Raw genomic sequence first — 25,596 nt, 5'->3', positions numbered from 1 at the left:
GTTTAAAGCTAAAGACAGATACACGCAAGGGCACTAAAGACAATCTGAAATAAACTGAAAATCTAATATCCTAATTAGATGATATATTTATTCATGGAACACACCCAAAAAGATAAACAGGTCATTAAAATGTATGTTTATATTTACTGTAAATTCATGTACCTCTTCCCTCTTAAAAGGTAATGGCATAAATATTATTATTTAATGGAAGTCAACTGAATACCTTATTACGTTGATAGTAAACTACAAAACCAGTAGAATATATCTTCATAGTATAAAAAGTGTTTTAAATTATTCTGTACATTACTTATAAGTAATGACTACACACATTTTTATCTGTATATAATCATTATCTTCCTAAGGAGAATTTCCTTGAAGCTTCAAGAAACTGAAAGTTCTTTGCTTGTTTGGAGAATATAAACATCATATCAATTACAATACCATTTAAATTTATTTTAAATATATGTTATAATATACCAGTTAAATTTATAGTTATAAAAACAATTTAATATTTAATTTGAAAACTCACATTTTAAAATATAACTAGCAGTTTCTTATAATCATATATAACTTATAGCCAAAACAATAAGAGAAATTAACCTTTCTATTGACCCATGTTTAAAAATTACACTTCTAAAATGCCCCCTTTTTGCATTAAAAGTTATTTAGTCACTTCATCTTTATTTCTGGTGTCTGCTTCCATGGAAGGGAATGGAATAGTACTGACATGAACCTAACCACTTGCCAGATGGTACACACAGTTGTGACTGTGTTCACAGTACACTCTAAGAGGTCTCGTCCTAATCTAAGCCTAGTCGGAAGTTTAATAAGCATACCAAACATAAAATGCCCAGCTCCAGATTCCAAAGCTTCTTCTCCCTTAGCTTTTCCCTTAAATATTAATGGCCACTGTATCTTCATTGGCTCTGACCAAAAATCTTGGACTCATCTTTAAATCCTCTCACTCCACATCCAGCTTATCAGAAAATACTGTTGACTTTCTCATCAAAAAATAAAAATCTTACCATTTAGCCTCTACACAATTGTCATCCTAGCCCAGAAAATCTTCATAACTCTCTTGGATTATTGAAATAGTTTCTAACAAGTCTGCCAGTTTTTTTCTACCCTTAACCCCTATGACAGTCTAATTTTCATACAGCAGTCATAATGATCTTACATGTAAATCAAATCAGGTAATTCTCAAAATCTTCCAACAGCTTTCTAGCTTTCTCAGAAAAAAATTCAATGTTCTGTTTATTACCATCTAGAAGGCCCTTAAGTCAAACCCCTTTTGGTCCCCAAATACCTAACTTCATTTTCTCCCCCTCTTTTCTACGCTCACCTACTCTGTTTATCCTAGTCTCCTTGTTGGAACATTTTGGACATGTTCCCATCTTAAGGGCTTTGCATTTGCTGTTCCCCCAACTCTAATTTTCATCCTTAGTTCTCTATATGTCTCACGTCCTCACCTACTTTAGGTTTCCATCATATGTCACCTTCTCAGAAGAGCCCTGGCTTCCCTCTTTAAACCTGAAGCCACTCTGCACTCCATTTCCCTGTGCCCTGCTTTAGGTTTTCTCCAGCACTTATGGCCATCAAACATACTGTAGCATGGATGTGTTCATTATTGGTTTATTACCTGTTCCTTACAACAAATATAAGCTCTCTGGGAACAGATTTCTGTGTATTTAGTTAATTGCTCACAATAGTGCCTGACAAACACTCAATAAATTTTTCTTGAATGAATGAGTAAATATTAAAGTACTATCAGTCTTTTTAAATTTTATTTCATTCATCTTACAAAGCCTAACTCATCCATTTTCACAGAAATACAGTGCATTGGTCAGGGCAATTAAAGCAGTACCACAGACAAAGCTTGATGAAGGTGGGGAACTCACCAAGCAACAGATGACTCAAGAACACATGTTCCTTCTAGCATGTGACTCATCACTTTCAAAGTCCTTTGATTTCAGCTAGGAAAATGAAGATAGAGACAGCATAAAACCAAAGGAAGCCTTAGGGGCTGGGGCTGGAAGTGGTGTACACTGGCTTTGGTCAGAATGGGTATCACACAGCTTAGCTTATGTCAGAAGGCTGGGAGATATAATATTCTAATGGGCCCAAGGAAGAGAAAACTGTGTTGGTGAGCATCTAGCCAGTCTCTATCACACATAAACTAGAAAAGGGCTAACATTTCATGTTCTTTTTTTTTTTTTTACTTTTATAAAATACTTTAAAATTTATGCTGTATGGCATGCCTATGGAGAACCATGATGGAAATAAAGTAGAATGATGGGATTGAGCATGACTGGAGAAGGGAAGAGTGAAGTGTTAGCTACATTTTTCAAGAACTGCCTCTCCTGGGTAGGTGATATTTGACCTGAGATATTAGAGATGAGAAAGTCAGACATGCAAAAATGAGTGATGTAACAACGCAAGTAGAGGGAAGAACTAATATACAGACTTGGGGCAGGAGTAAATGTGGCATGTTTGCAGAATAGTGAGAAGACTGAGGTAGCAAAGGGTACTGAGCAGGGAGTGTGAGGGAGCGTCTGGCCAGAGGTAGGCAAGAGACAACTTGTAGAACCTGGTATGCCACAGGATGAAGTTTGGATTTTATTTTAAAATAAGGGGAAGACATTATTTTATTTAAAGCAGGGACTCTTATGGTCTGATTTATATTTTTGAAAGATCTGTTTTGTTATTGTGAAGTGAACGAATTATTATAGGGTAAGGTAGGGTGAATTAGTAGGCTTTTGCAATAGTGTGAGAGACAGAAAATATGTAAACGTATTCTGGAGGAAGCGCCTATCAGACTTACTGGTAGATTTAATGGTGGAAAATGCAGGGTGAGAGAATGAACAATCCCAATGATTCCTAGGCCTTTAGCTTGAGTAAATTCACAGAAGTTCACATTTTGTTTTTTTGAAAATGAGAAAGATTAGAAGACCAGGTTTTTTGACAGGAAAAAAAAAAGAATTCTTTCTGGGCATGACAATTTGGAGAAATTTATTAGATACCCAAGTTCAGGGGAGAAGTCAATGGTAGTGCTATCACCACGGGGATTATTACCATATGGATAGTATTTATAACCTGAGGTTGGGAGAGACCACCTGGGAAGTGTAGCAGTGAGAAGAAGAAGCTGTAGGGCTGTGCCAGGAAGGTGTGGAGGGAGGCAGAATCAATCAACCAGAAGTCTGGCAGAAGAGGAACAGCCCCCCCTGAAGATGCTGAGCAGGACAGCTTGGTAGTCAGCAGGAAAACCAGGACCATACAAATAATGGGAGTCAGGAGTGGAAAAGCAGGCATGGTAGGTTGTACTGACTGAACCTTAGAGATAAAGAAAACAAGAACAATTAAGTGGCACTGGTGGTGGTTACTGAAAGAGCCCACTGACAAAGTAGTTTCAGGGCAGAGGGAAGAAAAGAAACTCCACTGGAGGGGAGAACAGAAAGAACAAGTAGAGGTTGTAAGTTCCATCAGCACTGCTGCCAACCAACCCTTTTGGTGAAAATGAGCAGAGCAGCTTCAGAGGAAACAGCATTGGTGTGGTGGGGGTTGTCTGGTCAAGAAAAAAAATGTGTTCTTAACTAATAGGCATTACTGAAGGACATTTTCTATGCTGAAAGGAACCATCCTGTGAAAGTAGGAAAAAGACATCTACCTAAATTAGAACTTAAAAACTCTCTTAACTAATCTGATTTAAATCCTTCTGGTTCTTCAACCTATGAAATTGCACTCTATAAAAATGCAAAATAGTAAGACATTAAGAATTTTTAAATTATCTGGAATTTAATATGCATTTATTTTATTTTGACCTTGTTAGGAAAACAGTAAAAATACATTTTAATAAATCAGTTTTTCCAAGGAAATAACATATAATTAACAAATTCTGCACATAAACACAATCTAATTAATTTTAATATTTAAGTTTAAAGCAATTATCAGGGGGAAAAGGATATTGGCCAAACTCATATGTTATGTAGTTGTATGTTACTGGCAAACTTGTAGGCCTGATTGTAAAAATAGACATATTTTTCTTTAAAATAATTGCATGGCTTATTCACTGTTTAGGGGTTTGCTTTTGAATTAACCAGACCTGATACAAATTCTTTCTCCATGATTCTCAAAACCTCTGAGCCTCATTTGTCTGTGTGTGTGTGTGTGTGTGTGTGTGTGTGTGTGAGAGAGAGAGAGAGAGAGAGAGAGAGAAGTGTGAAAATAATAAATGCCCTATAGAAATACAACGGTTAAAGAAAGCATGTATAAACCAGCTGAATACTAGCATTTATAGATAGTTACTGTTATTACTGATACTCTTTTATTTTCATTATTATTGTTGTTATTTTGATTAAGAAATCTATACACCACAGAGGAAGAACTTAATTTTTGTTGATGGTGACTGACAAACAAAAACAAATAAATAGTTACTTAAAACAAAAGCTTTTCTTTATTCCTTAAAGAAACATATCAAGGAGTCAATAAACATTTTATTAGCGAACCTTAAAGTACCAAACCTTTGTATGTGTGTATGTGGAGTCAGAGAGTGAGTGATTTGGTTTTAAAATTAGTAGAGAACACGAAATTGTTTGTGCAACACCAAAAATTTATAACTGAATATTATATTATGGCTAGTTAATGGTTAGTAGCATAAAATGACAGTATAGAGAAAGAAATAGAATAAAATAGTGGGGATAAAAGCAAGCATGTGACAATGAAGAAACGGTGTTATAAGGAAGTAGCAACTGAGACAAACTGGAAATGAAGACAGGCAAGAAAAGGCTCAGGTAAATGAGTTGTCCCAAAGTCACAGCTTAATCTTCCTTTGAGGTATGTTACTCTGGAAGATTAGTGATTATTCTTTCTACTACTGATTGTGTTGTTGTTGTTGTTGTTGTTTTTTACAGCCTAACTTATTATGTTCGCCTTCTCACTTAATGGGCTAACTAGTGAAGATTGTGACAGAAATTATTCCCTGGGTTGCTGTAGTAGTTATCATAAGGGCAGCTGTCTTTCCAAAGGCTGGAAATAAAGCTGAAATCTAAATTTTTGTCTTTTACTAAAAGTTAAATACTTCCCTCCTTATCTTCTCTTCATTTTCATTTAATAGAAGTTTTTCCCTTAACCTCCACTTGATTTTTGGATTGACCAGCATTTCTTATTTTCTCAGTAAAACACACTAGTTGTGCTCATTGCACCTTGACTGCTCAGAGCTCTCAGACCATGCCCAGGTAGACCAGCACAGGCTACTCCCACCAGCTAAGCTCCATGATTACAGAGAGTTCCAAGGAGTTTGTTACTAACCCTCCTTATAAGCCAGTTGTGTTTGCTATTGTAATATAATCAAAGATTAGTCAACGCAGTGAAATAGGAGTGTGATAAGGAGAACTGCTGTCAATGAAAATTAAATTAATGCTACGGAAAGGTGAGAGGATCATCTTCGCAGTGTCTTAAATTCTTGTTCCAGATTAAGGAAATCACAAAATTGAAACTGTAAATGCTACATTAGTGGTATAGCTTATGCAAGAAATATGGCGTAGAATTCCAATCAACAGTCACTTAATCAAAGAAAAAGCCATGGCCTTACATCAAAAGACTGGCATGGGAAGGCAAATGCACAGTTTTAAGTCAAAGTAGAATACTTAAGGTATGAATGCATCATTTTTATGGTTTCCTTTACTAACAGACCCTTTCAATTCATTGACTTACTGGTTTTGATCCGGGCAGATAAAATCATATCTGCTGTACTCTTAAGGAAAATTCCATAGAAAATAATTATTATTGCTACATGGAAATAATCAAACACATAGGATTTAGAAAATAAATAACATACCCAGTCATTGGGAGCAGAGAAAGCTTTGCAAAAGAAAAAAAAAAAATACCACGGGTTAAGGTATGTAAATTATTAGAGTTGGTTAACATTTTGTTCTGAGACATTTGTCCTTGTTAAATATAATAGGAGCAACTGCACTGTTTGCCACATATTTTTTACAACTCTAAAATTTCTTGAAGATCGATGACATAAACTTGGGAATATATGAACAAATGTAAGAAAATAATATTACTTACCTAAACTTACCAAAATGATATATCCATGATCATATATAAAAGCTACATACTAAAATTTTACTATACCACAGAACATATATATATATACACACATATATACACATATATGTGTACATATACATACACATACAGTCTATATTAATATTTTTCTTGAAAACTGAATACTAGTAAAAGTTTATAAGACTTAAAATAAGTTTCTTATGAATACAAATATGCAGATTTATAAAATAATGCATTTTAATAAATACCAAGTAATAGATTTTGTTTTTAAACTGATGTGATTATGGTTCATGAAACTATAGTCCTCAAAACAAACAAAATAAATGATTTGTTAATGAGGAAAAAACATACATTGGTAAAATTGTAAGTAAAATAATCAAATGAAATGCATAGTTGCTGAAATCCCATCTTTAAAAGAAATCCTATAAACCTCTCTAGAAACGATCTGTGCTTTAAGTCTAAACTACAGCCTCTACAATAAATATGCACAATAGTGCACTTAGTCTGTACTGCCACCAAGTGCCTAAACGAGTTAGTTTTAAGATTCTTGCAGCAGCTACAAGCAGATTCTTTTGCTGTTAGGAGTAGCAATTTAGAAATAGGCTAAGAGCAAACCACCTCAACCATGAATGGCTGTAAGTGCAACACAATTTAGACATGACAATAAAATCTCAAAGGCATTAATAAAACATATCAAGAATCCTACCAGCTCACTGGAAGTTCATGAAGTCTAAAAATGTTATCCAGCTTGTAGTCAAATTTTGCTGGACCAATATTTTCTTTACATAAATACAGGTTTGGATTTGGTTGCATATTTGTGGGAAATTCTGAATCCTAGAAGAAAAAGTAAAAGCAAAAGCTCTGTGTAAAATAGCCATATTGCTGTACACATTGACACTTTAAATTAAAACATAAACATTACTATTATATTCCCTCAGGAGTTACCCTAAGTCTTTCATTTCCTATTTTAGTTTTGAGAAATCATGCCAAAAAGATAAAATGTTAAATAAGGCACATATCTATTTGCATAAGTCTAAACTGCATACTACATGGAAAAATTATTTTAAAACACCCCCTATTAAATTACAAGGAAGTGCAATATAGTGTTGTCTTATAATATTGGTCAATTGTCCACTTTCAATAAGTTTCTATCCCCAACAGTAAAGTCAGCAAAATCTGTGATTATTCTTATACTCCTTTTGTCCTCTATAAATGGTGAGCCAAAATTCTGTTTCATTGGGAAACAGAATAATAACATAATTTATTCGATTAATTATGGTTTTCTTCCTAAACCTGAAGACACAAGGCTAATTTAAAGGCATTACTAAAGGTAAAATATTTCTGTCATAATTATTTTAAATCTGACATACAGGAGAATCCACACCTGCCAAGCAATTGTAACTGGAGATCAAAGATCATTCTTAGTCCATGAGAAAGTAGCAGGAGAAGGAAAATATGCTATAAACAGGAACTTAAAATTAACACTTAATAATGGATGGATGAAGTGCTCAACTCTACAAAAGAAGGAAGTAATCGATCCGCTTATAATTAATGCTTTAAAATTGCCTTTAAAGAGGGAGGTATATCATTTGTTTTGCACTCATTCATTTATTCAAAAAATATTTATAAGTGCTACTTTACCCCAAACATTATTCTAGGCATGGGGAATCCACCAATGAACAAAGCAGATAAAAATTCTTGCCCTTATGGAAGTTATATTAGAGCTGGAAAATGATAAAACCAATTTTTATGAATGAAGTATTTTTCTGATTAACAAAGTAATACATATTCATATAGAAATATCATACATTCCATATACCACAAAGAAAAAAATTAAAAGAAATCTTATTTTAACCACACAGATATAATTACTGTTAGCACTTTGATGTAATAGTATGTCCCTCAATTTTTATAAAATTGAGACCATATTCAAGTATCCACCCTCCATTTTTCATTTAACATTTTACCACTACATTTTCACTCTATTTAGTCTATTTTGAAAGAATAAATGCCATATTTTATTTAATATTCTGTTATCTTTGTTTTCCTTATGATTATCATGCTATGAACAGACTTTTCTGTCTATAAATCTGCACTTCACTGACTAAATCCTTAAAGCACAATTCTAAAAGTGTAAATAAATAATTTGAATAAAATACTTAACAAAAAATATGATTATTCTTCACAGATTGCTCTTCAGAAATGTTATATGAATTTATATACTGCCTGTCATATAATATTGTGTGCAATTCACCCACAACTTTGTTAATTCTATACACACATACATATACACACTTACATTTAAAATAATACATTCAGGGATGGGTTAAATGGGTGATGGGTATTAAGGAGGGCACTTGTGATGATGAGCACTGGGTGTTGTATGTAAGTGATGAAACCTACTCCTAAACCAATATTATACTATATGTTAACTAACTAGAATTTAAATAAAAACTTGGAACAAAAAAATAACTAAAATAAAATAATACATTCAGTAAACTATTTCTTTGACTAATACTTATCATTGAGGGTCTATTTCATGACAGGCACTGGTTTTAGCTCTTATGTTTTTGAACAAAATAGACAAAATTCCCTTCCTTGTGGAGACTGCATTCTAGCATGAGGACACCATAGACAATAAAAATGATAAACATATAAATTATATCTATAGGGTAAAATGTCTCAGGGAAAATTGTTGCTAATTCATATAAAAATGGTATAATACTAACATTTCTTAAATTAATTGATTAGGTTTAATTTTTGTGTTTCTTTTTTCTTTTTTTACTTCATCTTTTCTGAACCGTACGTTTAAGCCTTTTGTCCATTTTACTATCATTGTGCTAATTCATTTTAATAATGTTGCTTGGGTTGGAAACGGAAGGAGGGTAAACTATTATGCCAGAAAATGTAGCAAGGTGAATCAGAATCCAGTCTTATATAATTTTTTGACTACAGGGAAAAATCTAGAACCATAAACTTATTATCCACAGCAATTTTTACAAGCACTATTAAACCAATCATCATGTAAAACTAAAACAATGAGACATTTAATAAAATCTAATCAACCAAGCTTAATAAAACCAAATCAGCTACAGCCTCTTTGGTGTAGCTGAGAAGAATATAGGAAAATATAATAATAACTGAACAACTATTTAAAGGAAGATTTATAAGAGCAGCAAAGGCCTAGAAACAGCAATCCCATCTAAACATAAATGCACTTGCAGAGGCAAAATGTAAGACCCCTTCCATCGCTGAGCATGTATACTGAAATGTTCCAGGAAACAAAAGCAAATAAATGGGCAGGCAGGATCAGTGAGGAAAATGCGGCATACATAAATAAGGACTGTGCATAGAGAATACAGGGAGTAAAATAAATTTTAAAACTATTCTTTCAAGCTACATACCATTATCATTTCTCTATATTGACAAGGTACAACTGGAGGGCAAAGCTAAGCTCTCAAAAATATGCTTTGATAGGTCAGTGGTTCTTTACTCTGCCTACCAGTTGAAATCATCAGGCAGCTTTTTTAAAAGTACCAATATTACTGGATCCCAACCCAGCCCAATTAAGTAATAATTTCCCAGGGTAAGGCTCTGATGCTGGTATTTATTTTAAAAAGTTCTGCATGTGAAATAAAAGTCAGGACTGAGGGGCGCCTGGTTGGCTCAGTCATTAAACATCGGCCTTCAGCTCAGGGCGTGATCCCAGGGTCCTGGGATCGAGCCCCACATCAGGCTCCATGCTCCACTGGGAGCCTGCTTGTTCCTCTCCCACTCCCCTGCTGTGTTCCTTCTCTCGCTGCCTGTCTCTCTCTCTCAATCAAATAAATAAATAAAGTCTTTAAAAAAAAAAAAAGTCAGAACGGAAATATCCTGGCTTTCCCTAAGGACTGAGTTCCGCCACGTACTAGTATGTGAATTTGGTCAAGCTAGTTAATGAACTTTTTAGGATGCATTTTCCCATCTGTAAAATACAACCAAAAATCACACCTGATTAATAGGCTGCTGTGGGGATAAAGTGAGATAATCTCTATAAGGTGATAATCACATACTTGGCACCTAATAAATCCTTAATAATCATTAGCTATTTCTGTGGATATTTTAATTATTGCTTCAATTGGTGGTATATGTTAATTTCAACCAGTTAATAAATTCATTATGAATTATATTCTATTCATTATAAAATATTTTATCCAACTCAAATTTCAGGTCTAATATTCTCCTGGGATATTAAGACAGATTTTAGTATGATCCCACCTGTCAGAATCCCAGTCCCATATCTAGTTAACTGTTGATTATCTCTGTTTGTCCCAGGATCAATAATAAAAGGCACTCTTGCTTCACTGGCCAGCCAGTAGGAATCAAATATAGTCTCCCTGCTTATATTCAAAGGATGAAAAACCTGATGGGTAACTCTCTTGCTATTTCAGTGATGTATCAGTTAGGCATCGCCTGAATCTATCCTGACTAGGAAGCCAAACTATCTACTTGGCCTCCTTCCACAGGAGTCTCTTAGGTACCCAGGCGTCTTCCAGGCTCTGTATCTATGCCATTCAACTCATGTCTGCTTCTTTATCTTGTTCTTTGCCTTCCATTGATCTAACACCCAGACCAATTTTGAACCTGAAGTTCAAGATTACTGACTCAACATTTGAATGTTTATTCTGTATCTGTAGCTGGTATGTTAGTTACCAGACCAAAAACACAAGTGGAATACACTCCTTCCTTTGAAGGACTCACAGTCTCGCGAAGGAACAACATAAATGAAAAATTGCATTATTGAGAAAAACTAGAGTAGAAATATGTAGAAGATACTAAAGTGAAAAATTAAGCAATAAATCTATTGGAATGAAGTAGATATGCAATTAATTTCATTAATTGCAGATACTGTCATTGTACTGATAGATGATGGTGATAGATAAAGATAGGTAGGTAGATAGATAATGTGTATGAAGCCAAAAGGGAAAAGGAACTGTAATGAGGCCATATTACTACAAAAATTGTACAAATTATAAAATTTAGTAAACTTCATATATGCAATGAATGAATGAACAGAAGATACACAAAAATATCCCATTAAATCTAGCAACAAGATATAAAATACCTAATAGAACAGTATTAAGAAAGGTATTAAGTCTAACAAAATAAAAATACACTTTATTCGGAGATATAAAGCAGGATATTATTTAATATAGATGTTCCATGGACTGATATAACCCTAGTGCACCAGTATGGCCTTGCTGATAATTAAAATACTGAAAGATATTCATACTACTTGAAAACAACTGAAACCCTGAGCATGTCCTCCATGTTCCTCTCCTTCCACCAACCCTACTCTCTTCTTTGGGTGATAACCCTTGCCCCCAACTTTTTCACCATCATGCCCTAATTAAAGTAATTGCTAGCACACCTGAGCCTCCAGGACCTTTCTACATCCAGCATCCATTCTTATTGATCAGTGCCCATGTTATAATGGTTGTTAAATATTTTGACTATCACTCTAAATTTGTATGTATTTATAGAGAATTAGCTCTTTGACAGATTATTAACTTAAAAAGAAATGTACACAATAGCATATAAATAAAATCATCCCCTTTTTAAAAAATAAAAAAGATCTACATAGGTAAGCACTAATATATGTATAAAACATTTTTAGCGAAAGAGAGAAACCCAACAGTGGTCACCAATGGATGTTGTAAATGGAGATCAGAACAAAGGGAAGAGAATCATTTATTTTTAATATTATGTCTTTCTTTACTATTTGAATATTTTACCATAAGCATGTATTGTTTTTTTTCTGAAATTTTCAAATAAAGTAATGTATATAAGGAAACTAGTCCTACATGTATGAAACACTCTTTAATTTGTACTTAGTATTTTCCTTTTTTTTTTAAGATTTTATTTATTTATTTGAGAGAGACAGAGAAAGAGGAGCAGTAGAAGAGGAAGGAGAAGGACATACAGACTCCCCACTGAGGGAGCAGCCCAAACAGGGGGCTTGAGCCAAAGACCCTGAGATCATGACTTTAGCTGAAATCAAGAGCCTGATGCTCAACTGACTGAACCACCCAAGTGTCCCTGTACCAAGAATTTTCAAACAATCACTTACCTGGATATGACACAGTTAAAAACCTAGATTCAAATGACTAAATAAACCAATTTTGATAGGTGTAGCAGAGACTACTGAAAGCTCTTCTGCATTTCCCTGCTTCCCTTGCAATTAAATTCAGTTAAAGTGACTGGGTTTTGAAACAGGATATGAGCAGAAATGATGTAAGCCACTTCCAGTCCTAGCCTTTAAACATCCTGACGTAGTTGACCATTTCTCTTCTCCTGCCACAATGACTTTGGAGAGCCATGTAGATGACAGATGGTGTAGATGACGGATGGCTGCCCACATCCCTGCGTCACTGAATGGAGGAAAGCCACAGAGTCACACCATCCACAAGTTAAGAATGAACCTTTGTTGTGAAAGGGCGTTGGATTTGCATCTTATCTCTTGCAGCAGCTAATGCTGTTTATATTGACCAATACAGTTGGGAAATGATTATGATTACTCATCAGCCATTTACATTAATTTTTTAAAAATTTAAAGGTAAAAGATGAATATTTTAAGATAGACTCTGCATTAAATAAACATCACATTAAAACAGATTTTACTGTATTTTTTTTCTCTTCTTGTTTTAAATCCCCATGGGGAGAGGCATTTACCAGAAATGGAAAAGTTTTGTTCAGGTTTCTGTACCCTCATTATTTCATTTTTCACTCAAGTACTCCATGCCTGCTGACAAACTTCACACATCACCATCTAGTAATGACTGACAGCTGACATTATCAGCAAGACTTCATTGAGGTAATTGACATTCACAGTCTAAGTATGAAAATGTAAGTGAGTCAGGGAAAACCTTCCTTACTCAGGGATTTGTTCAATTTCTTGACCTTTATATTTGTATTATTGCGGCCTTAGACTGTGGGGGGGAAGGATTATACTTGCAAAATGCTGTTTTCACATGTACTTAAGCATTTTTTATCTAATATCCTAAGTTTCTAGTTATTCTTTAAAGTTTCTTTTTCTTTTATTTAATAATTCTTTTTTTTTTTTTTTTAGTTTATCTGACAGAGAGAGAGCACAAGCAGGGGAGTGGCAGAGGGAGAGGGAGATGTAGGTGCACTTGCTGAGCAGGGAGCCCAATGCAGGGTTCGATCCAGAATCCCAGGATTGCAACCTGAGCCGAAGACAGATGCCTAACCAACTGAGTCACCCAGGCACCCCTAAAGTTTCTACTCTACGTGACTATATCAAGCAAAATAGTTTTAATGTATGTTAAAGCTATCACTCAGTCCTTCTTTACTTTGACCCATATCAAATTAGAACAGTGTAAAGATCATAATGTCTTTTCTTTTTAATAACATGGTAATCATTACAAACACTATCACTGAGTAATACAACTTTGTCTATTTTTTAGTTTTTCTGTCTTCTAACTATAATAATTATGCTAATTCCTGTTCTTTTCTTAATCCCTGTTCCCTGCTGTTTCTAATCTGTGTATAGGCCTCAAAATACCACAACTAAATCTATTAAGAACACCATTAAGAACATTATCCTAACTATGCCAATAAGGTTCTGCATTAGGACCTTCTACCCAGGAGTATAGTAGTTTTCAGTTCAGGTCATTGTCCCTGGTGAGATCCCCTGTTGTTGGCTTCCTTTGAGTATAAGTCTACATTTTTGATGACTAAGTCTCCAGAAAAGACTCAATACGAATTATGCAATAAAAGTTGTTGTGAAAACTAGTTAAACTATTTGAGAAGAAAATGTAGAACACTGCATCTTCTCCTGCTCCCAAATTAATTCCAGATGGACTAGATTTCAATGTTAAAAAAGACAAAAAAGAAATCATAAAATCCACAGAAAGGACATACAAGTAAATATTTATACGATCTGGGAATGTGGAAGCCCTTCCTAATCATAACATTAAGGAAAAAATTGTGAAGTAGAAGACAGTTACATTTGATTAAGTAGTTTTTTAAACTTCTAAAATAAATTAAAAAACTGCAAGAAAAATGTTGGTGTGTAAAAGTAATATAATTACATATAAAGAGATTTTAAAATCAATCATAAAAACTAAACTCCTTTGAAGAAAAATGTACAGAAATTATGGATACACAAGTTACCTAAAAAGTAATCAGTAAACATGTGAAAAGATTCAGTCTCACTAAAAATTAAATACTAATTAAAATAACAAATGAGGTGTTATTCATTTGCAAATTGGTAAACTATATTTTTTAAATAAGATTAGTGCATTGGTGCAGTTACTCTTATACACTGCAAGTAGTAATATAAATTGATATAAACTTTCAAATTTAGCCATATATATCAAACATAATTTAAAAATTACCAAATACCTTTTATCAGTAAGTCTCTTTCTAAAAATATATTCTAAGAAAATATTCAAACCAATGTGCTAGGTTATATAAATATATGAAGGTATCTATGAACCATTATTTATTATAATGAAGCAATTAAAACACCTAACTTCTAATAAAAATGAACTACAGAATGTCATGCATCCAGGTGATATGATACTATGTAGTTATTAATAATTGTATTCACAAAGAATATTTATAAACATAGAAAAATTTCCAGTGATTTAGAGAGCATATGTATGATATATCAATACATATAAAGTGGGGCTAGAAGAAAGTGTATCAGAATATTAATAGTAGCTAAGTTTTTATGCTTTTTATTTTATTTTGTATTCCTTTCTGCATTTTCAAATGCAGCTGGGTTCTTATCCTTGTATTTCTCTGGAAGCCATCCTGGTAACTCCCATAGTCCCCAAGAGCCTAAAAATGATGCTAATCAAAATCCAGCCTGATTCAAGGAGGTCATGAGGTCATTCATACAGTATCTAGTTATTGCTTATATGTAGCTATTAAAATATAGTTTTTCATTTTCCCAACAGTTTTAAAACAGGTCAGTTTACTATTGTAAGAAAATAGTTATAACATCATTTTAAATTCTATTTGACACAAAAAAATAAGCAGTTAATTGAATGATGACAAAAATTAATGAATTGGACTTTTGCCAGTAAAGAACATGATCTATTTAGGTTTGCAAAGTGAGGCAATTCTCCACTAACAGTTTTATTTGAAAATGAATGAAGAATTTCTAACCCCTTATTAATTCCCCTCACTTAGCCTCATGTAAACTAAAATTGATAGACATGGAAATTTCAATGACTTTTAGATTATATCCCTTTCACTATAATTTTCATTAAAATAAACAATTGTGTAATCTCTGTGAAGCAGAGACCAAGAATAAGTCTTATAAAGGTTAAATTTGCCTGAAGATATATCTGACCAGCTAGAAATTGCTGAATTGAATGACTTGTCTAGTTTCATTCACTGCCTAATACATTCTCTACTTGGCGGACTTCCAAAATGAAGAATAAGCATGCATTTTTGTAACTGAAATTGCAACACTTAGCTTAGCTATCTTATCCCAACTTTAATGTTGTTAAATTAATCATTATAATTTAATAAAAAATACTGTCATCTAATTTTTCATTTTGATAAAGCTTGTTATGCAATAATGCAAATACCTAAAAAGCATCAATATTATCACATATAAAATATTCCTAGACAATAAATTATAACTTTTGTTTAACACTGTTATAATCACATAAAAGTGCTGCAAATTCAAAAACATTCAAAGGGAGGTGAAGGAAATGGAGAGACAGATAGCACAAAGCACACGAAGGTTAAGAAAAGTGCACCATATTGATGACACCAGTGGCCACTTCTGACAGTGCCAGACACTGAAACAGTGCTAGACGATGCTTTATGCAAATGTCAATAAACAGAGCAACTTCTGAAAATAGTGGCTCTGTTTTCAATAGATGACTAAATCATACTTTCACCAATTGGACTGATGGCATTACTCTGAGTAAATGTCAAGAGTTTTCCGATTCGTTTGTGGATAGAAGGTATGGATAATTACTGACATCTCTCTAGTTTTATCTGCTTCTATTCCTCAAAGGCAATGTAAAATTTTGTTGTAGAAAGCTAAAGTTATTTGCATTAGCAGGTAAGGAGGCGTGTCTAATACTTCTGCCCCAACTGATGGGCATCAGTTTGTTTTACATGTTCAGATACAAATGCAAGCCTGTGCCTAAAGTGATATTATCTTAGCTATCTTTTCACTGTCTGCGGATTTCTACAAGGATAATCTGCCTGTGGTTTGGTGGCTTATAACATTACGAGGCTCCACAGTAAAATAACTAACTTCCATTCTAAGTTACTCAAGGTTCTTAAAATTAATATGATCTTCTACAATATTTATCTTCTTTTTTTAATATATGTTTCAGTGATCCTTCTTATCACTGAATTTTAAATAAGGTTGCAGTTGTGACTATGAAGAGCACGATCAGACATTCAAAAGCCAGGCATCAAGAAGATAATTCAAATGAATTAATTAGGTGTACTCATTTGGTTTTCTTTAATCTTTATTTATTAGACTCCTGATACATAACCCCACCTAACAAGTTATCTCCCTCACATATAATCTGGGTTTTATTTAGTATCCACCTTCTAAGAAAGGCCTAGAATGGGATGCCAGTCAATTTCTAGGAATTGTACCGAGGCTCTTTTATGGCTATGGGTGTCAATTATAAATGGCTGAATATAATGGCAGAATATAATCTGTCCAGCTGAAATTAATTCCACATACTAGCTGCACAGTTGGATGTATTGTTTGATGCAAAATTCTGCCTTTGACTCTAGGAATTCCATACGCCATCCCCAAGTCTATCATTTCTTTAGATATGCCGTTGGATAGTGTAGTGTAGGATAACAAGTCGATCTATTAAAATCTGCACCACAGAATGCCCTTGCCTCTTATTCATTTGTTATGGATCTCACTATCAACACTTTAAACAACAAACAGAATTTAAAATTTTGAAAATCTTTTCAACATTTACCAAAGCCTCATTTATGACAGATGATCTAATGTCAGCCATCAATTTCTCTGGCCTCTCCAGGCACTGTCACTGAATTTAGTCAGCAGAAGGCTACATATGTAGACCTACCCTTTAAACACTGAGTTCCTCCAAACTCCATACCACCCTTCTCTTTTCTCATTCCACACCTAATCCTGTAGCATTTGTCCATTCCTGAGGTTTACCATAATGTGCTTCCTAGCTTCATCTAACTCTACCTAGATGTTTTACAGATGCCTCACTGTCTGGCACTAAACATTTTTTCTTCCTTCATTTAAATCAGTTTTACTTTTGAATTCATGGTCATGATTAATGGCAATACTTTTCACTTGCAAGCCTGAAATTTGGCATCATTCTAACATTTGTTGAACCACATTTTAAAAATTCATTCCTTCTTCCATATTTTCTTGTTCCTTTCTTAGTATAAGTCTCCATCACTGACCATAGAGACTCCTGCATCCTCTCACATGTCTCTCAAAATAAGGAAACTCCCACACAAAATGGCATTATTAAAACACATATAAAATCATATATCATTCCTCTATGTATTACCATCAAATGACTCCCTACTGTCCACAGGGTAAAGTTTCAACTCCTTTGATTCAAGGTCATCCATGGAGATAACCCCAGCCTGCCTCTCTAACTTCACCTTCCATGCTTCCCTAAATATACAGCTATGTCACGTTACACGTTTCTGTGTGCTGCACATGTTATCAATGTAGACGTACTTATTGGACAATATTGCTATTGTGTCATTGCACAGTCCTTCCATTCAGCTATGTGGTTATTAGAAGACAAGCATGGCACATGATTCACTTCTGTCTCTCTAGCATAGAATCTTACACATAACAGGCACTCTATAAATGCCTACTTACTGAAAAAAATGGCCTTCTCAAAAGCCAATGTATTGTTCATATCTCATTCATGGAACATAGCCAATATATTTCTCGAAGGTAGAAATGATATAAAGATAACTTTATAATTCATATTGTTGTGCATGGACTTACCTAGAAATTTTATTTCCCTAATTCGGTCACTAGGTGGTAAATCCTATATGAGACTAACTACAGACATGATTCATTTTTGCACCTGGCATGATAATGAGTTTTAAAGATTTAGTGACTCCAAAAAAATGCATCTGCTGATTTACAGTGACCAACAGTAACACCATGTTAATATGATTTTTAAAGCCATTATACATTTATATTTTAGTAATACCTTTCAGAGATTCTGACATAACTTCTATCTTTTGACTTCTAGCTATACAAACATAGGCCAAATTTACTATGCTTTCACAACAAAGTCAAAGATTAGGCAGCAATAATTCAAGATAATCCGTGTTTTAATGATTTCAAACATTTGTCTTCTGGTCAATACGACCTTAATCACTTTGCCAAAGGTTATTTCATTCTTGTTTGAGTATCCCTGCAACATTAGCAGGCACACACACGTGTGAAACACACTTATCTACAGTCAGATGATTTTCAGCATAGTGAGACAGCTAGGAAGGAACAGGGTTCCAGGTATGGATCTATCCTGACATGATAATTAGGCTTGTTTTAGGGATATAGACTTATTAATTTCAAGCTCAAGGGAATTACGGTCTTGTAGATAGAAAAAAGTATTTGAAAAAGATGGTAGTAAACAACATGCATTAATCTAAAATAGAATTTGTGCTCTTGGAAAAATCAAAACCTAGTTCTGCAGGTATTTTTAGAGACAGAGTACAGGAATGAGAAACCCAAATGTAGGGGAAAACATAAATGGAAGGTAGAAGGAGGTTAAGAATCGAAAGGCTGGGAAGCTAATGGCAGAAGACCATGAAGAAACAGGAAGAAAAGATAAAATAATTAGCTTTTACAGACACTGGAGGCACTGAAATTTCTGGGCAAAAATATGATCTAAGAAATTATACCACATTTCTCAAAAAAATATTCCATTTTAAATTATCTGATAGGTAGTATATTCTGTATATAAACATAAAAATTTAAGTTTATAAATATTTCTTCTCAAAGCAGAAAAGAGTTTCAGTAATGATGAACAAGGTTATATGGAACAAGCCACCTGCTGAAAGCAACTAAATATGGTAAAAATATTTTTTTTAGGAAATGTATTTGAAAGCACAGAGAATTTAACCATGTAGTGAAGAATAATGGAGTCAAGATCTAAGAGAAGAGAGACACACATGGAGGTTAGCCTGGGATTTGGAGTTTGTTTCCTCCTGAAGCTTTGGCTTCAGATAATTTTGATAAAGAAGGCTAAAGACTGAGACAAAAAGGACCAAACTGTAGCTAAGAGCCCCAAGTATGGGTTCTGGTAAATACTCCAGGCTTTGGATTGAGACTTTGAGGAATGAGAGGAAATTAGAAATAGACTTGACATTCCAAAGATTGCGGCTAAACCTAGAATCATTTCAATTACTAATTGGAATAAGGTAATAATGCAATTGAAAAGGTTCCCAGCACAGCTGCCTGTAAGATGTCAGCATAAATACTCTTTGGAAAAAGATAATATCATTCTTGTACCTCAAATCAGACTTCTGCTTTTTTAAAGAAATATTGTCTGATGCTCAAAAAGCAAAAACAAGACAAATAAACAAAAACAGGCATCTAAAACTCAAGTCAATGTGACCAAAACCCCAAAGAAATGCTGGACATTAGGAACTCACCCACAGGGAACACAGATAATGGAGAAAATCAGTTGTAGGTGTTAATTTGTGAACTGGGAAACTGATCCAAAGGAAACAAGCTGGCTGACAAAGGAAGAGGTTAAATATACAGAAAAACAAATAAACAAACAAAAAATAATAAAAGAAAAATATCTACAAAAATGTAAAATGGTATCTCTGATAGGAATAGAGAGAAAATGGTGAGGAAGCAATAGCTGAAGAAATAATGGCTAAGAATTTTCCAAGCTGATAAGCAACATCAAGAAAACCATATGTACATATATCATAATATAACTGATGAAAATCAAATTCTTTGAAAGAAGCCAGAGGGAAATATAGATATATTGTACTGGAAAGAGATATAGTAAGAATTACCATCAACTTCTCAACAGAACAAGGAGAGCCATGATGATGGAACAGTATCTGAAAAGTGCTAAAAGAAAATATTTACTATTCATTTGATAAATACCTAGTGGTGCGATTGCTTGATCATAGGGTGGTTCTATTTTTAACTTTTTGAGAAATCTCCATACTGTTTTCCAGAGTGGCTACTAGGTATTTACCCAAAGGATATAAAAACACTAATTCAAATGGCCACATGTACTCAATATTTATAGCAGCATTATTAATAATAGCCAAATTATGGAAAGAATCCAAATGTCCATCAAATGATGAATGGATAAAGAAGATGTGGTATATACATATAATGGAGTATTACCCAGCCATAAAAAAAGAATGAAATCTTACCATCTGCAACAACGCAGATGGAGCTGGAGAGCATAATGCTAAGCACAATAAGTCAGTCAGAAAAAGACAAATACCATATGATTTCACTCATATGTGGAATTTAAGAAACAAAAAAATAAACATGGGGGATAAAAGAGAGGCAAACCAAGAAACAGAATCTTAACTACAGAGAATAAACTGATGGCTACTGGAAGGGAGGTGAGGGAGCAGGGGAGGGAAGGATGGGTCACATAGGTGAGGTATTAAAGAGAGCACTTGTGATGAGCACCAGGTGATGTATGTGAGTGATAAGTCACTAAATTCTACACCTGAAACTAATATTGTACTGTATGTTAACTAGATGGAATTGAAATAAAAATTTGGAGAATAAAAGAAAATATTTGCTATGGAATAAAATTATCTTTTAAAATTGGAGATAAAATAAAAGCATTTTTAGACAAAATTAAATGAGAGAAATTTTCATGAGTTGGTCTATATTTAAGGAAATTTTTTTAAACCTTCAGTTAGGAAGAAAATGATCTCAGATGGAAATTCAAGGATATATGAAATAATAATGAGAAATGACATAGGCAAATATTTAACCATATCTAAAAGAAAATAGGCTGTATTAATAATAATGAAGTCTTATAGAGTTTAAAATATATAACAAATGAAGATATGTGACAAAAGTAAAATAGTAAAAATGTACGAGGACTAAATAAAATTCTACGATCATGGGAAAATGTAAAGTATTAATTTGTATTAAAATCTGATGAACAAAAGATTCAGGTAGTAATTTCTAACATACCTACTAAATTATCAAGCTAATATACAGAAAGAAAATGAAATAACAAGTTAGGGAAAAAGGCCATAAAGAAAAAAGGAAGGAATATAAACACGAGGCTCAAATAAAAAGAAAATAATCAGATAATAAAATATATCCCCATAGATCATCTAATTCATTGAACGTCAATAGAGTAAATGCTCTATTCAAAATAAGCAGTCTGTCAGACTAAAAGTAAAAGCAAAATTCAGGTACAGTACACGCTGCTTAAGATACAAAACTAAAATATATGGAAACAAAAACGGTGAAAACGAGGGGCGCCTGGGTGGCACAGTGGTTAGGCGGCTGCCTTCAGCTCAGGGCGTGATCCTGGTGTTATGGGATCGGGCCCCACATCAGGCTCCTCCGCTATGAGCCTGCTTCTTCCTCTCCCACTCCCCCTGCTTGTGTTCCCTCTCTCGCTGGCTGTCTCTATTTCTGTCGAATAAATAAATAAAAAATCTTTTAAAAAATGGTGAAAACGAAAAAATATATATATACTACGCAAACCAAAAAGAAATTGGGCCTAGCTAAAATAATACAAGCAGACTTTAATACAAAAGTCTAAGACAAGCGAAAAGAGACACTCATGGTATTAATAAATTCAATTCATTGGATAGATATAATAATTCTAAGATTTTTGCACATTTTCTCAAAATACAAACCTCAAATACTTAAAGACTTATGATACCCATGAGAGTATCTCACAATATCACCTCCAAAACAATACAGAAGAGCACAAAGAACAAGAAACCACAAAAATCAAAGCTTCAGCACAATCTTCTCAAAATTAAAAATAACTTTAAGTCATTAGGACAAAAAAGCCAAATTCCAGCAAGCCAGTTCTTAGGCTTCTCCCCTGCTGTAAACCTTCCTAGAAAGCAAGAGCATGCTGAGAAAAACTGCAAGGAAAGTGGGGTGCTAATAAGGCAGAATCATCTTCAGATGGAGTCCATCCTTCATCAAAAAACAGTAAAAGAGAGTAAAAAAGAGACACTGTTTCCATGGAGAAGATTGGGATTCAGGGGACAGAATTAGAAAAACATGCAACATTAAGTGGTGGTTTTCAAAAGGCAAAGTTTCTGGGAAGAGAAAGCCAAAAACAGAGGGAGATGTGGCCTCTGGCAAATGAACAGTGAAAAGATTAAAAAAAAGCAAGTCAAAAAATTTAGGATCCTACAATACAAAGAGAACCAAAATATTAGACACATAACACCACCCACGATCTGAAAAAAAAAAAAATCCACTAAGAAACCAGCTTTCATGTACAGATAGAAAAGGGCATTAGTGGAATTAGGAATTAGAAATCTTGGAAACAACCCCAAATCAACAAAAATGAACAGAGGGAAAAAAATTAATCCATATAGGATTATTACCAAAAAATCAGGAAAATAAAAAAGATTGGTCACATCTGAACTGACGAAAATTCCCCCTAAAAAACAAACATGAAGCAAAAGAAAATTGGATGACACAACTTAAAACTGAACTAAATACATTCAAAGAAGCATTTGAGGGAAAAGCATCTTAAATTGGAAATTTGAAAGTTAAAAACAAATGAAAAAAAAGATATAAAAAGAGTTGACCAAACTCAAGAAAGAAATGGAAGAAAAGGAAAAAATTACCTCAGAAATAAGAAATAAATTACAAGATACCTAGGAGAGGGGCTCTGGGTGGCACAGCAGTTAAGCATCTGCCTTCGGCTCAGGGTGTGGTCCCGGCGTTATGGGATCGAGCCACACATCAGGCTCCTCCGCTGGGAGCCTGCTTCTTCCTCTCCCACTCCCCCGTTTGTGTTCCCTCTCTCGCTGGCTGTCTCTATCTCTGTCAAATAAACAAATAAAATCTTAAAAAAAAAAAGATACCTAGGAGAACACAGATTCAAAATGATATTTATTAAGAAACACCGAAGAAAGGTCGAGAAACAACCAAGGGGATGAAAATGAGGGAAAGAACGTAGTTCAAAATTTCAAAGAATATAGGGGAAATGGAAGACAGGTAAGAAGGAATCACATTTGCATAACTATATCTCTAGAGAAGTAAAAGGAAACAACGGAACAAAAATAATATTTAAGACTAAAATCCAAAACAATTTCCATAAATTTTAAAAAGGCTCAAACCTACATATTGAAAGGAGACTATTGAGAATTGGGAAATATTAGCCCAGAATATATATCAATTCTGACACATATCCTAGTAAACCTATTAGACCTCAAAAAAACAAAAACAAAAACAAAAACAAAACACACACACACACAAAAACAAAACAAAAACTTCAAGGTCCCCAGGCAAAAATATTAAATAACTTAGAAAAGAAAAAAAGTTGTACTGGCATTACCCTTGAAAAGAATTAAAGAAAAAGTCAGATATCAATGCTGCAGCAAGTTAAAAAAGAAAAAGTTCAATAACAGTAAGTAGGAACCAGGGGCGCCTGGGTGGCACAGCAGTTAAGCGTCTGCCTTCGGCTCAGGGCGTGATCCCGGCATTCTGGGATCGAGCCCCACATCAGGCTCCTCTGCTATGAGCCTGCTTCTTCCTCTCCCACTCCCCCTGCTTGTGTTCCCTCTCTCACTGGCTGTCTCTATCTCTAATAAATAAATAAAATCTTAAAAAAAAAAAAAACAGTAAGTAGGAACCAATAATTTAAAATGCAACTAAACCATCCTTTAAATATCAAGGCTGTAGGAAAACAATTTTAAATACAGAGGAAGTTAGAGAATTTTGTACCTATATACCCCTCAAGAATCTAGTAGAGCTTTAGTCAGCCAACAGATGACTGGAAATTCTTCAGCAAAATAAGGGAAGATGGTATTTTAAAATATACATGACTTAAACAAAAGTGGGACGAGAATGAATGACTAATGGATAGATGGAATATATAATGACAAAGTAGAAATGAAGCAACCAAACAATGAAGAATGGGGACAGAAAGAAAGAAGATAGTGGAATAAGCACACTGACTGCTGAAAGGGACAGAGGTTCCCAAAGTTTCTCAGTTTGTGGCTCCTTCAGTGCCTCAAGAAATTTTTCAGGCAGCTCTAGGCCAAGAGAGACACATTATTGTTTGTTTACTAAGAGGTTAGGTCCAAACAGCTTAGTATTTATGTCTGAATAATAGTACATTTGAAAAAAAATCACAGAGACTAAAAGAAAAAAAATTTTTCATTAAGTAACAAGTGTGACCTACTAATTGCATTGTTGGCCTATTGGGAGAACACCACTTCTCAAACCTTGGATCCATCAGGTTGGACCCCACCACCCTCAATTCCAGTTGCACACTGATTTTCATGCAGTACTCGCTTTTTCTCTGAGTGTACTTTTACAAGATATGACATCATTGAAACAAGTGTAGCCATCATCTAAGGATGAACTATCTCATGCCAGCAGTTTGTGCAGCATCCAAGAAATGCCACTGTTTCCTTCAAAATTGAAAATATAGGGCAGAGTCCCTGTGAGTTTACTATGGTGCCCTAGAGCATAGTTGGCTCCCAATTTGGGAACAATGGGAATAGGAAGTATGGAAAATTAAAGGATGTAGTTAAAGAATAAAAGAAAAAAAGATAACAAGAAGTTGAATATGAAAATGTGAATAAGTTGATTTAAAAAGTTTTAAGTTCAAAGGGCAAAATTACAAACAGCAAAAAAAACAAAAATATTTTTTGAAAGAGAAAAATATACATCTCCTAAAGAAGAAAGAATAGCAAGATTATAGCATATCATGAGAAAGTTGAGATCAAACACGTCACCCATTTCAATAAATATAAATGGGCTTAACTCTTACATTAAAAAAACATTTTTTCAATCTGGATCACAAAGCAAGATGCAACATTTACACAATATGCAATTACCAAATCTAATACAAAGTGATTTAGGAAACTCAAAGAGATGAACAAAAGTATAACAGGCAAATTAAAAAGTAAGAAAGCAGGAACAATGATGTTGATATCAGACAAAGTAAAAGTTCAGTGAAAGCATTAAATATAACAAAGAAAGGAACTTTTTAATGCTAAAAGCCACACTTCACAGCAAAAATATTTATATCTATGCACAAATTAACATAGCAACTACCTTTATGAAGCAAAATTATAGGAGACACAAAGAGACATAGAACCAAATGACATATTTAAAAATGCTCACAGCAACATTCTGTTCAATAGACCCAAAGACAAAATAACTTAAGATGTCTATCAATAGAGGAACAGCAAAACAAATTTTAGTATATTCATATAATAAAATACTAAACTGTAATAGAAATACACACACTACAGTTACATGCAACATGAAGGAATCTCACAAACATACTTTTGAGTAAG

At 33.9% G+C, this 25,596-nt stretch overlaps 1 protein-coding gene across 1 annotated transcript in view; it reads right to left on the bottom strand.

Moving 5' to 3' along the window:
• The window catches only part of SPAG16 (sperm associated antigen 16), a 964,037-nt gene that overhangs the window by 807,105 nt on the left and 131,336 nt on the right, over window positions 1-25,596 (bottom strand). The window contains exon 10 of the mRNA XM_034655122.1: window positions 6,776-6,903. Coding sequence (XP_034511013.1) covers window positions 6,776-6,903 — 128 coding nt within the window. The remainder of the gene's footprint in view (window positions 1-6,775; window positions 6,904-25,596) is intronic.

Source organism: Ailuropoda melanoleuca, chromosome 2, assembly GCF_002007445.2.
Source record: "Ailuropoda melanoleuca isolate Jingjing chromosome 2, ASM200744v2, whole genome shotgun sequence".
Lineage (NCBI taxonomy): Eukaryota > Metazoa > Chordata > Mammalia > Carnivora > Ursidae > Ailuropoda > Ailuropoda melanoleuca.
Note: the sequence above shows the minus strand (reverse complement) of the source record. Positions and strands in the feature narration are given on the sequence as shown.